The following is a 14,110-nucleotide window of genomic DNA, read 5'->3' as shown; positions in this document are numbered from 1 at the left end:
TTCCCTCCCTCTGCACACACAACTACTCCACATATACACAAACGTGACAAAACACACAAGTGTAGAGTCCAGATTTGCTCCAGTGTAACTGAGATCAGAATACAGCTCTAAAGGCTCAGCTGCAAAGTGAGAAGGCTGCAGTAATTGAAAGAAATGTGGCCACTCTCCAATAAATATACATGTCAAACCCCAATTAGTATAAGTTGGCCTAGCTCCAATAAAGTCAATAGGCCTGATCCCCAAATGCCGTACATTGGTTTAGCTCCATCCAAGTCAACATTGATTTAATGAGGATCCACCCCAACATTGATTTAATGAGGATAGGTGTCTATCACATACACCAGTTTAACACCAGTCTGACTCCTTTGGTTCCAATGAAGCCATTCCTGATTTATACACACAAAGGCAAGAAAATCCTCATACTTGTTTTTAGTGGCCATGAATCAGGTACAAATGGCCAAGGAGTCTACCAGGTATTGTTTTGGCAGAGAATGAAAGTCTGATTCTTCTCACATGCAGAGTGTACACCAATTTAACTCCACAACTGGGCCAGATCTTCTGCTGGTGTAAATCAGCCCAGCTGCATTAACATCAGTGGAGTTAATCTGGCTTTGCAACAGTGCAGCTGAGATCAAAATCTGACCTGTGTGAGTGTAAGCTGTCATGGATATAATTGACTTTAATGAAGAGGGAAAGTGAGGGAACATTTATTGTGGAAAGGCAGAAAATTAATTATTGGTGAATAACTTCCACCCAGTCAGTCTCCTCAGGGCACCTTTGATTTCCTTGTTCCTCATGCTGTAGATGATTGGATTCATCACTGGTGGCACCATGGAATAGAGAACAGCCACCACAAGATCCAGAGTAGATGGGGAACTGGAGATGGGTTTCAGGTAAGCAAAGAAGCCAGTGAAAATAAACAAGGAAACCACAATGAGGTGAGGAAAGCAGGTGGATAGGGCTTTATGCTGGCCCTGCTCAGAGGGGATTCTGAGCACTGATTTGAAGATCTGAACATATGACACAATGATAAAAACAAAGCAGCCTAAGGCTAAACATATACTAAAGGCAAGAACCCTAACTTCTCTCAAATATGAGTCAGAGCAGGTGAGCTTGAGTAGCTGGGGGATTTCACAGAAGAACTGATCCACTATGTTGCCATTACAGAAGGTCAATGCAAACACGTTTCCAGTATGTAGCACAGAGTAGAGAATCCCACTGATCCAGGCACTGGCTGCAAGTCGGACACAAGCTCTGCTGTTCATCATTGCCTCATAGTGCAGTGGTTGGCAGATGGCGACATATCGGTCATACGCCATGACGATGAGAAGGGAAAAATCTGCTGTCAGGAAGGAGAGAAGGAAAAAGACTTGGGCAACACATCCAGCATAGGAAATGGACTTGGTGTTCAAGAGGGAGTTGGCCATGGATTTGGGGACAGTGACAGAGATGGAGCCAAGGTCTACGACGGAGAGATTCATCAGGAAGAAGTACATGGGGGTGTGAAGGTGGTGGTCGAAGGCTATGGCCATGAAGATAAGAAGATTCCCCACCAGGGCTGCCAGGTAAATCACTAGAAACACCAGAACGTGCAAAATCTGCAGCTCCCAAATGTCAGAGAATCCCAGGAGAAGGAACTCGGTCACAGTGGTTCGGTTGGACATTTTCTTTCTCAGGACATCGTGTGATGGCTGTGGAGGGAAGGACAAGAGCAAGGGCCAGGATTAGATCAGTTAAATAACTCTCCTTTTGTGAAAACCACCTTAATTTCCTTGAGTTTGACCCTTAGCTTGTGAAGATTGGTGTAATATGGGAATGAGGATGGGGAAAACACCCCACTCACTCCAGTGGAGTTACTCCTGATTCACACTGGGGTGATGGAGAGGAGAATTAGGACCAATTGCTTTTGAGTAGGGCTGTCAATTAATTGCAGTTAACTCAAGCAATAAACTCAAAACCAATTAACTTGATTAAATTAATCGTGATTAATTGTGGTTTTAATCGTACTGTTAAACCATAATAGAATACCAATTTAAATTTATTATAAATGTTTTTGGATGTTTTTCTACATTTTCAAATATATTTATTTCAATTACAACACAGAATACAAAGTGTACAGTGCTCACTTTATATTACTATTTTTGATTACAAACGTTTGCTTACTTCTTTAACTTGCTGGCAAGAATACTGTGGGAAACTGAATCAAAAGCTTTGCTAAAGTCAAGATACAATTCAAATCTTTTCTCATCATCAGTCAGCCTTTTGTTTATTTTTTTACAGTGCAAATCTTTGTAATCAAAAATAATAATATAAAGTGACTTCTGTACACTTTGTATTCTGCATTCTAATTGAAATCAATATATTTGAAAATGTAGAAAAACATCCCAAAATATTCTAAATAAATTTCAATTGGCATTCTATTATTGTTTAACAGTGCAATTAAAACTGCGATTAATTGTGATTATTTTTTTTAATCATTTGACAGCCCTACTTTTGAGGTACATGTATAACTTTGCCACCCAGAGGTGGACGAGCTCTGGATAACGGTATATAAATGTCACTATCCTCAGTTTACTGAAGGGAATCGGGGGCCTGGTTGGCCAGATTCTGCTGTCAGGGGCACTGCTGTGAATGTGGAGTAATTTCACTGCATGCCATGGAATTACTCCCCATTTAAACTGCTCTAAACGGGAGCAGCATCTAGCATGGAGGTGACCGAGCCCAGTCATAATTACACAGTGAACTCTAGTGAGGAATACAGCCCATGGGTCCTGACACCCCATCCCCCGTTCTAGCCGGGGTTCCACTCTCACTGTGAGACAGACATTACAGCTCCCCTCCTGATTCTCTAACCACTCAACTAAATTCCCTCCCAGAGCCTGGAAGAGAACCCTGGAGTCCTGACTCCCAGTTTGCTCCCTGCTCTAACCCACAAGCCAAGAGTTCTGGATCTGCCCACTGAGCTCAACTCCATCCCAGAGCTGGGAACACAACTGAGGTGGCTGGACTCCCAGTCCTCTCCTCTAATCACTACCTTTGACTGCATCTCAGCCTCTCTCTGGCCAATGACTCTCCATGGCCATCAGGAATGACTGCGGCGAGTGACAATGGAGAGTCATTGGGACAGGGAATTCTCCAGCGTGGTAATTGGCGCACTCATCTTGTGTCTGGCACAGCCAAGTTCAAGTCCCTGCTCCAGTGACTACTTAATTATTGATACAAAATGGAGCTGCCTCAACAGGAGAGAATGAGAAAAGTACCTCTCTAGGTAACCCATTACCGTGCTTCACCACCCTCCCAGTGAAATACTGTTTCCTAATATCCAACCTGGACCTCCCCCACTGCAACTTGAGACCACTGCTCCTTGCTCTGTCTTCTGCCACCACTGAGAACAGCTGAGCTCCATCCTCTTTGGAAGCCCCCTTCAGGTAGTTGAAGGCTGCTATCAAATCCCCCCTCACGCTTCTCTTTTGCAGACTAAATAACCATCAGCATCTCCTCATAAGTCATGTGCCCCAGCCTCCTAATAATTTTTGTTGCCCTCCGCTGGACTCTCTCCAATTTGTCCACATCCCTTATGTAGTGGGGGGACCACAACTGGATGCAATATTCCAGGTGTGGCCTCACCAGTGTTGAATAGAGGAGAATAATCACTTCCCTCGATCTGCTGGCAATGCTCCTACTAATGCAGCCCAGTATGCCATTGGCCTTCTTGGCAACAAGGGCACACTGATGACTCATATCCAGCTTTCTGATCCACTGTAATCCCCTGTTCCTTTTCTGCAGAACTACTGCTTAGCCAGTCAGTCCCCAATCTGTAGCAATGTAAGGGATTCTTCCTTCCTAAGTACAGGACTCTGCACTTGTCCATGTTGAACCTCATCAGATTTCTTTTGGCCCAATCCTCCAACTTGTCTAGGTCATTCTGGACCCTATCCCTACCCTCCAGTGTATCTACCTCTCCCTGCAGCTGAGTGTCATCTGCGAACTTGCGGACGGTCAAATTCATCCCATCATCCAGATCATTAATAAAGATGATTAACTAAACCAGCCCCAGGACCAACCCCTGGGGCACTCCAATTGATACCAGCTGCCAACTAGACTTTAAGCCATTAGTCACTACCCACTCAGCCTGACAACCTAGCCAGCTTTCTATCCACCTTTTAGTCCATTCACTAATCCATACTTCTTTAATTTGCTGGCAAGAATACTGTGGAAGACCATATCAAAAGCTTTGCTAAAGTCAAGATACAATTCAAATCCCTGCTCATCATCAATCAGAAGGAAGGTTTGAACCTGGGTCTGTCACATGCCAGCTTATTACCCTAACCACTCAGCTTCAAGTTATGGGGGGAAGGGGTGCCTGTCCTTATGAGAGACAGAAATGGGACTCAGTAGTTCTGGTTCCTCTCTGCCTGCTCTCTACACTGGAGTGAACTTCCTCCCAAATCCACAAATAGAACCCAGGACTCCTGGCTCTCAGTCCCTACAACTCTAACCCACTAGACCCCATACCCTTCCCAGAGCTGCGGATAGAAACCAGGAATCCTGGATCCCAACCCTGCTGCTCTAACCCACTAGACTCAACTCCCCTTGCAGCAATCTAATAGTCAGAAGTAAAAATAAACATGGAAAAAAGAAAGAGGAGTACTTGTGGCCCCTTAGAGACTAACAAATTTATTTGAGCATAAGCTTTCGTGGGCTAAAACCCACTTCATCGGATACATGCAGTGGAAAATACAGTAGGAAGATATATATATATATATACACAGAGAACATGAAAAAATGGGTGTTGCCATGTCCACTATAATGAGAGTGATCAGTTAAGGTGACAAGTATCAGACGGGTAGCCATGTTAGTCTGGATCTATAAAAGCGGCAAAGAGTCCTGTGGTGCCTTATAGACTGACAGACGTATTGGAGCTTAAGCTTTCGTGGGTGAATACCAACTTTGTCGGATACATGTCAGTTAAGGTGAGTTATTATCAGCAGGAGAAAAAAAACCTTTTGTAGTGATAATCAGGATGGCCCATTTCCAACAGTTGACAATGAACATAGAGATAGAGAAAGAGAGGGAGAACTAGACACAAACTGACGGATAGATAGATAGATAGATAGATAGATGTAACAACAAACTAACAGAGAGACACAAGTTAGAAAAGAACAGATACAGAGAGTGAGAGAGAAACACAGAACTAACACAAGCTAAAGGTAGATAGAGAAGTAAAAACAAACTAATTGAGAGAGAAAAGTACAAACAGACAGACAGACAGCAATAACAACAAACTAATGTATAAATAGAGAAAAGTAACAGTGAGCTGATAGTGTTTGTCACATTTTTTTGACAATTTTAATGTAAACTTCTCAGTTCATTCTAAAAAATATTTGTGTCAATTTGATCAATTCCCCCACTCCCAATAGGAGGAAACTGTGGCATGGATATTCTGCCCTCTCTTTCCTAAGGTAAGTGCTTTGGATTACCTCAGTTTCCCATGCCCAAATCGAGCTAAGAGTGAAACTCTGAAAAAAAATACATATTGTCATTTACAATTTTGTCCTTAAAGAGCCACTCTGTAATCCCCAAATATATTTCATTGCAAGAGCAAACTTACAGTGCCGGTCTGTGTGGAATCCATCAGACTGAGATGTCTTTTCTCCTCGAGCTACAGACTGCAATTGGTTGCCCCTCTCTCTCCAGCCCCATACACACCGCTCTATCAATCTCTCTGTCTAATGCTCCTATCACTATATTATGAGAGGACATTCCCCCACTGCACTGAGCCTGAGCTGCTGGAAATACATTGAGATCTGTGCTGTCTGCAGATGAGCTCTGTGTCAAAAAGATTGGTGCTGTGGGAAGGTGATTTATCCATGTCTGTTTTCTAAGGCCTGTGGGACTCATTCCCTGGAGCCCTCAATAGCCCAAAAGCAACAGTACATTTCTCTTGCCCTCTACTTCTCTGTAGAGTTTCCAGAAACTAAAATAATCACGATTACAATTAGGCAGCAGGGTCTAGAGGAAAGTTGTGAGGCAAACACTGACCTGCTGTGTTACCCGGGGAAAGTCATTCCCTGGGGCTGTCTTTTCCCTCCCATCCTTTGCCTGTCTTTTCTACTCTAAGCTCGTTCAGGTGGAGTCTTTGTCGTACCTAATGAAATGGGCCTCTGACATCAGATGCAACTATCAGATAATTAATTAATTATTAAAAAGCTAAAGGCCAAGGTGTCCTGAGATTTGATCCCAACTATTCCTCTGACTGTTCAGTCACTTCACTGCTCCGTTTCTCAGTTTGTCATCCATCAAATGGGGATAATAATTACAACTTGGAGGATAATTCATAATGAATAGCCATGCTCAAAAATATCTTCCTGGCAAAATAGATTTTTGAAGAAAAATTGCTTGTCATTGAAAATAATTTTGGTGTGGAAAAAAATTCATTTTGGACTCATTTTTCTATGGGTTTTTGTTTGTCGGTGTGGGGAAGCTGTTTTTGGTTTTCTTTTTATGAAAACCTGGAGATGGAAACCTTTTCTTGGGGAAAAAGTTTTCAATATCAGAAATCTTTTCTCCAAACTAGAAAATATGCACCATAAAGTGGCATTTTTACTAGAGAAAATTTTTGAAAACCAAACACTTTTCAGTCTCCAGTTTCATTTTTTTGCCCAGCCCCCATCCAAAAGCAATATTATGGGATGTTTCTAATGAAAACAAAGCAATGACATTTCTCAGAAAAATACAATTTTCATTTTTGACCAGCTTTAATAATGAATAATTAAAACTAAATTAAATGCATTTGAGTTGATATGGGTGCAACATTCATTGGAATTTTATTTGACAACATCTGCTTGTTATAGATCAGAGGAACTGTCTAATTGAGTCAGACCTTTGGACCATCTAGTCCAGGATCCTGTCCCTGGCAGTGGCTAGTACCACCTGATTCAGAGGAAGGTCTAAGGTGCCCCATAGAGGACAATTCTTGAATAATCTGCCCATGGTGGAGTCTCACCGTCATCAGCTAATGAATGGATCTATGGTGTGAGGAAGGCGAGTTTCTATCCTTCAGAGAGTTTTATCTACTCTAAAGTAACTGCATGCGCACATTATCCATATAGACTGGAATGTTTGAAGGTACCTACTGGATTTGCATGCCTAAATCCAGTTTGCTTTCAATAGGAGTGCCCAGCTCCATTAATCCCCTTTGAAAATCTCGCCTAGTTTATTATTAATTACTTATTTCATAGATTCTCCATCACTGAGAACTTTCAAATCAAGATTGGATGTTTTTCTAAAGGATCTGCTCTAGGTATTATTTTGGGGACATTCTCTGGGCTGGGTTGTACAGGGGGTCAGACTAGAAGGTCACAATGGTCTTTTCTGGCCTTGGAATCTATTAATCTAATTTGAACTCCCCCAAGAATGGGAACAAAGTGTCTCCAAAAAACTCACAAAAATGGTAGTTCTTTTAAATTGTTAAATTTCTATGAATTATGTAAAGAAAGTTTGAATTGTTTTAAGGGAGTAAGATGATTCTGACCCCCCCCCCGCCGTGTTTTTGACCAGCTCTAGTAAAATTAATTCCGGGAGATATTAGCTGAATTAGGCCACACCTCAGAGTAACACATCTCCACCTCTCTCAGTGACGTAGGCTACAGCTTTGTACATGTCATAATATCTCCTGGGGACAGATTTCTGTCCAGGACTCTACAACAATCAAACATTAAACCAGTTCCTTGACAATCCCAGTTTTGTGCTCATGGTGGGGCCAGCATGACCAGTGATGGAATTTTCGAGGTTGCCTATAGATATTTGGCCATCAAATTCCAGTTAGTTTTAATGAGGATTTGCTTTTTCTTTGGGTCTCTGAACTTTTGTATGCCAGATCCCTCTGGTCACTTTGAAAACCTCAGCCTAGGAATCTAGCCAATGTTGTGGGAACAACAATGCAGTGAATGAAGCTCCAGGTTTACATACCTCACTTGGTGTCTGTGTAAAAGGGTCTCCCCAGGAATTTGGAACTAAAGCTAGTTTTTGGTGCCCAGCTCGAGATGACTGAGGCCTTTCAGAGCGATCGGGAGACAGAGTCATGTGATGTAGAGCCAGACAGAGTGAGAAGTGGGTTGCAAGACAGCAAGGATGTGCCTCCAGCTGAGCCCATGAGGTGCCCAGAGATAATCAGGAGGCCCCTGGGTTCAGAGGCCAAACCTGCTAATGGGTTGGCTAAAACCTGCTCCAAAACACAAGTGTCTGAACCTGCTGAGAAAGTGAGGTGAGCACTGTCAAGAGAGGGAAACAGGTCACGAATCAGAGTGGGGACTAGTGGTTAGAAAATAGAGGGGACGTGAGTCAGGACTCCTGGGTTTCTGTCCCAGCTCTGGAGGGAGGGGAGTAGGGTTAGTGGTTAAAGCAAGGGGGCTGGAAGTCTGGACTCTTGGGTTCCAGTCGTTACTGCCTTTGAATCTCTGTGTGACCTTGTGCAAGTGACTTCTGCTGCTCTCCATGCCTCAGTGTCCCCATCTATTAAATGGGGCTTATCAGACTCGCTCCTTTTGGAGTCAATAGTGCTGGATCCCCAGCTGTTGTGAATCAGCCATAGCTTCCTTGGAGCAAATGGTGCCAGATCCCCAGCTGGTGTGAACAGGCAGAGCTCCGTTGAGGGCAGTGTGGCAGTATATGGGAAAGATCCAGTTGTGGAGAAGCCAGCAGAAGTGGCAGCCATATCCCTGCAACTGGGTCCACCCCTTGGTGTGTAAGTTACCTCAGTGCGGGGTTCCATTCTCACCCCTTCCCCACAATAAAGCTCCGATGTGCTTGGCCCGTACATCTCTGCTTGGCTCAAAGTGCTGTTATACATTGAGGTGCTAGTTAACAGTGGCTGTTATAATGTCCTCCCCTCTCCCCGGTCTGTGTGTGCTACAGGGACCCACACTGATGGGATGGAGCATGGGAACCTCATGGAGTTGACAGAGTTTGTCCTGGTGGGGCTATCTCAGACCCATGAGGTACAGCTCATCCTCTTCTTCCTTTTCCTGCTCTTCCACATCATCATGCTCCCAGCCAACTTCTTCATCATCCTCACCATGCAGGGCAGCCCCCCTGCTGGGCTCCCCCATGTATTACTTCCTGGACAACTTGGTTTTCTGCTACTACTCTGTCAACCATCCAAAAATACTGGTCAACTTCTTCTCCCACTGCAAGACCATCGCATACCAGGGTTACATGGCCCAGCTCTTCTTCCTCCACCTTCTGGGGGCAGCCAAGGTCATGGCTTATGACTGCTACGTGGAACATCTGCCAACCTCTGCACTGTACCAAGCTCAAATAGAGAGGGGCCTGCTGCACCCTGGTGAGGGACGCGTGGATAGGAGGCTTCCTACATTCCATTGTCCAGGTGGTTCTGACCATCTGACCATCCTTCTGAGGCCCCAACAAGCTTGACAACTTCTTCTGTGATGTCCCTCAGGTGATCAAGCTGGCCTGCATTGACTCTTATGTGGTGCAGCTGCTGATGTTCTCTGACAGCAACGTGGTCACCTTGATGTACTTTGTCCTCCTCCTCATTTCCTACATTGTCCTGCTGGTCAAGCTCAGGATCCGGTCCAGGAAAGAGCAAAGTGGCTTTCATCTGCATCACCCACATCATCATCAGTCTTCATCATATTCAGTCCAGCCCTCTATGTCTACACCTGGCTCTTTGGCAGCTTTCCCATGGACAAGGTGGTGTCCATATTCCACACCACATTGTACATGATCATCAGCACCATAAAGAGGATGATGGGAAGATAAGGGCTTTGGAGAGGGTAATAAATGGAAGTCAGAATAAAGAATTGTCAGACTGGGAAACATATTCTTGGTGTAGGGCTCAGTTTTGCTTTTAGTTATACTGCAACTCAGTAGGATCTGGAGTAACTCTATGGTAATGCTGTAGTATCTATGGAGCAACTAGAATATGTGAAGTAACTTACTAATAAATCTGTAGTAACTATGGAATAGCACTGTAACATATATGAAAATCCCTGTACAATCTGTGGAATAATGAGTAAATCTGTAGCATTTACAGAACAGCTATGTATTAACTCTATAATGAATAACTCTACAGTAGATGTGGAGTGAGCCTGTAGTAAATGTGTTATATCTATGGAGCAACTCTGTAGAATCTATGGAGTTGCTCTGTAATGTCTATGGACCATCTTATGAATCTGTAGTGTCAATGGAAGATCTGTGGGATGACTATGGAGTATATCATGGATAACTTGAGAGTTTACATTGGTGTAACTGAGAGAAGAAATTGGCTCATTATATTTTACATCTGAATATGGTGTAATTAATATGTAATATGTGTAATTAATACTAATTAATAGGCAGGAGATGATTATCACTTGTATTAGCTGTGTTAAAACACAGAAGAAATCTTGGGTATGAGTCAATGTGTTTGAATAAGTGTCTAGAATTAAATTCATGTCACTTAAAATTGCAGGGTTAATTATTGTCTTGATTTATATTATGCTAGCACATAAGGGACCTTACTGAGATCAGGTCCCTTTGTACCAGGCACTGTACACATTCATAGTAAAAGTACCCTAGTAGGTACCCCTGCCCCAAAGACATTACAATTTACATAGGCAAGACAGACAAACAGTGGATGAATGGAAGAATGATTGCCCTTACAAAACTGAGACCAGAGAGATTAAGGCTGGAATGTTCTGTAATGCCTAAAAGAGCTTGCTGATGTCACTGAAAAACGCAAGGTCAGGAGCAGCATTGGGAATTTAATGCAGGTGGTCTAAGACCCAGCCCAAGTCCTTGGCTACAGCACCATGCTTCTTCTAGAATAGGGAGGAGAGTCAAGGTTATATGGGCGACCTGCAAACTTATGTCACTTTCCAGCTTGTCTGTGGAGCTGTGAAGACCTGGAGTCTGGACCCTGCTGGGTTATTGGTTTTATGTTTTTACTTTTTTCACCTTCTTTGTTTAAAAAAACAAAACAGAGCACACACAAAGTCTGGGCAATTGCACACTGTACTGTACATTAATGTTGTGTGATTAAGCAAATTCAAGACATGGTTGGGCAAGCAGCCTTAACACTACCCTTTGTGCCTACAGGATATTTTGATGTAACCTTTAATTGCATTACCACATGACATGTACTGCAGTGGCAGATATACATGTGACACACAGTCTTGTACATTTCATACTAGCATCTGGGGCCTTGACCGAGATCTTGGCTGCACAAGAGGGACCATTGGTCTAAGCCGGCTGAGCAGTGAGGCCAGGCACTCGGCTGGACGTACCAATGGCTTGGTGAAGCATTCACAAGAAGGCTGTGGTAGCAGGTTAGCTGGAGTATCAGATGGATCCAGGGTGATGGGGAAGGCAGGATACAAGGTTGGATGGGTAGGTAGAATCATAGAAATGTAGGGCTGGAAGTCAGTTATTTCCCATTTTGTAATTGTGATGTGTTTGATTTTTCCTTCCTGGGGGAAGTACTTTGCACTTGTCTTTATTGCATTTCATCTTGTTGGTATCAGACCAATTCTCCAATTTGTCAAGGTCATTTTGAATTTGAATGTCCTGGTGCTGCACTGAGGGGGAGACTGGGCTGGATGGGACCACTGGTCAGGTCTGGGGTGGAAGGAAAGGGAGCAGAAGATTTCATTTTTCAATAAGATGATAATGTGGAACATGGGCATGGAGACAGGATGGCTGATGAGAATGAGGGCATAGAAATGGAAATGATCACCTCTGAGGTGGAAGCAAAACTTAACAAGCTTAAAGCACTCAAATCAAAGGGACCAGATGATCTCCACCCCAGAATACTGAAAGAACTGGCACCTGACATTGCAAGTCCAGTAGCACGGATATTTAACAAATCTACCAATTTAGGGGTAGTACCATATGACTGGAGAATAGCTAATGCATTACCTATAGTTAAGAAATGGAAAAAAAGTGAGCTGACCTGTTAACCTGACCTCACTAGTATGCCAGGCTGTAGAACAAATTTTGTAGGAAAGAATAATTAAATTCATGGAGGTAAACAGAAAAGGGGATACAACACAACATGGGTTTACCAAATGTAGATGGTGCCAGACTAACCTAATGTTTTTCTCTGAGAAAAAAAAACTGATTTACCAGACAAGGGAATTGTGGCAGACCATATCTACCTGGACTTCAGTAAAGCATTTGACATGGTATCACATGGTAAATTATTAGCTAAACTGGCAAAGTTGGGGATTAGTACAAGAACTGTAAGGTGGGTGTGACATTCCCCTATGGTGTTGTCTGGACCGGTGATCTGCTAGGCCACTCCAGTCCTTGACTCTGGGAGCCAGCCTTACCCTGCTCTGCTGTGAGAACCCCCACTCCTGGGCTGTTCACACACAGCCTCTGGCATGTAAACTGCTCCCAGCTACTTGCAATAGAATGACACTCGCCAATATCTCTGGTCCTAGACGCAATCCTAGGGACCTCCATCTTGCAGTGTCCAGTTATGCCCTCTGGACGCTGCAAGCTTATATGAGTTCATCAATTTAACAAAGAAATTGATATGTACCGAGCTTGTTATCCCAAGGGGAGCCTCTGACACTGCAAACCAAACACACTGATTCAGGTAGAATAAACAGATTTATTAGCTATAAAACTAGATTTTAAGTGATTATAAGTCAAAGCACGACAAGTCAGATTTGGTCAAATGAAATAAAAGCAAAACACATTCTAAGGTGATCTTAACACTTCCGGTGTCCTTAAAACTTAGATGCTTCTCACCACAGGCTGGCTGGTTACTTTTCAGTCAGACTCTCCCCTTTGAAATCACTCCTTTCATGTCAGTAGTGCAGAAGAAACTGCCTTTAGAAGGGAAATATAATAAAAATATACCAATCAGAATATATAAAATAAAATGTTCTGCATTTAAAAAGGAAAATACAATGTATGCATTTATTTGGGCACAGTATATCTCTTGTGTGAAAGTGAGCCTCTTCATAATCAGCATTATACAGATGTGTAAACTGAGGCATAGACAGGTGACTCAATTTTCTCAAAGTCATACAGTGAGTCAGAAACAGAATCCAGGAGTATTCACTTTCAGTCCCCTACTCGAAACAATTAGACTTTTCTTCCTGCTGGAGCTGGAAATAGAAGCCAGGAGTCCTGACATTCAGGCCCCCTTGCTCTAACCACTAGATACCACTTCCCTCCCTGAGCTGGGAATAGAAGCCAGAAGTAGAGCTGAGTGAATCACTGATTTTTTTTTATTCAATGGCCAACCCCAAAACTATGGAAAAATAAAAATAAAATTGGGTCAACCAGAAATGGATTTTTTTCTTCCCAAAAATGGAAAAAAAAATCCAACAATTGGGTTAAACAAAAACAAAACATTTTGGTTAACCTGAAATGAAACATTTAATTTTGTTTTGGTCAAACAAAATACTTCATTTGACCAAAATTATTATTATTCCTTTGTTTGTTTCATTTTGTTCTTGGGGTGATGTTGTTATTAATTATTATTATTATTTTACCATTTTGTTTGTTTTTAAAGTAAAGCTAGTTAACCATCTAAAAAAAGTCATTTTGGAAAAAAAGGTTGAAATGTTTCATTTAGTAAATGTCAAAATGAGCTGATTTTTTTTCAGCCAAAACTATTCACCAAATTTGACCTGAATTCATGAATAGTTTTGGTTGCCCTGAAACTGTGTTTTTTGACAAATAAATTCCCAAACTAATAGGCGTCCCTGATATAACATGTACAGCCCAAACCTTTTAGTTAACACAGTCAAGGGAGCAGTTAGGAACAGAACACAGAGATCTGTTCTTCCTTACCTCCATTCTGTAAAACCCAGCGTGGACACTTATTATCTGCCATTTACCTCCTATGGCTGATGCTTACAGATAATCTAAGCCTCTGACTGCCAGATGCGGGGACTGGACGACAACAAAGAGCCCATACACATAGCTGGTCCCGTCTAATCTTACACTTCACTGCCAGCTAATGTGGTTAGATTTACCTCTCACGTTACTGGAACACACCTGGACCAATTTCTGTTCTTCTAGACAAACAAGATTATCTCCAGAATTGAAGGAAAAATAGAGCAACCTCTTTCACTCTCTCTCTCTCATC

At 42.7% G+C, this 14,110-nt stretch overlaps 1 protein-coding gene and 1 pseudogene across 1 annotated transcript; one reads left to right on the top strand and one right to left on the bottom strand.

Annotated features, from left to right (window-relative positions):
• Positions 1–728: 728 nt before the first annotated feature.
• Positions 729–1,664, bottom strand: LOC140897847 (olfactory receptor 14A16-like). Its single transcript, XM_073310984.1, has one exon. The coding sequence runs from the start codon at positions 1,662–1,664 to the stop codon at positions 729–731; it is 936 nt and encodes a 311-aa protein (XP_073167085.1).
• A 7,269-nt stretch (positions 1,665–8,933) lies between these two features.
• On the top strand, positions 8,934–9,783 carry LOC140897481 (olfactory receptor 4N5-like; annotated as a pseudogene).
• The last annotated feature ends 4,327 nt before the right edge of the window (positions 9,784–14,110 follow it).

This window comes from Lepidochelys kempii, chromosome 14 (genome assembly GCF_965140265.1).
Source record: "Lepidochelys kempii isolate rLepKem1 chromosome 14, rLepKem1.hap2, whole genome shotgun sequence".
NCBI lineage: Eukaryota > Metazoa > Chordata > Testudines > Cheloniidae > Lepidochelys > Lepidochelys kempii.
The sequence above is the reverse complement of the archived record's forward strand: the minus strand, read 5'-3'. Positions and strand labels throughout refer to the sequence as shown.

Coding starts and splice junctions, on each gene's coding strand:
- LOC140897847 (XM_073310984.1), bottom strand. CDS start 1,664: ATGTCCAACCGAACCACTGTGACCGAGTTCCTTCTCCTGGGATTCTCT.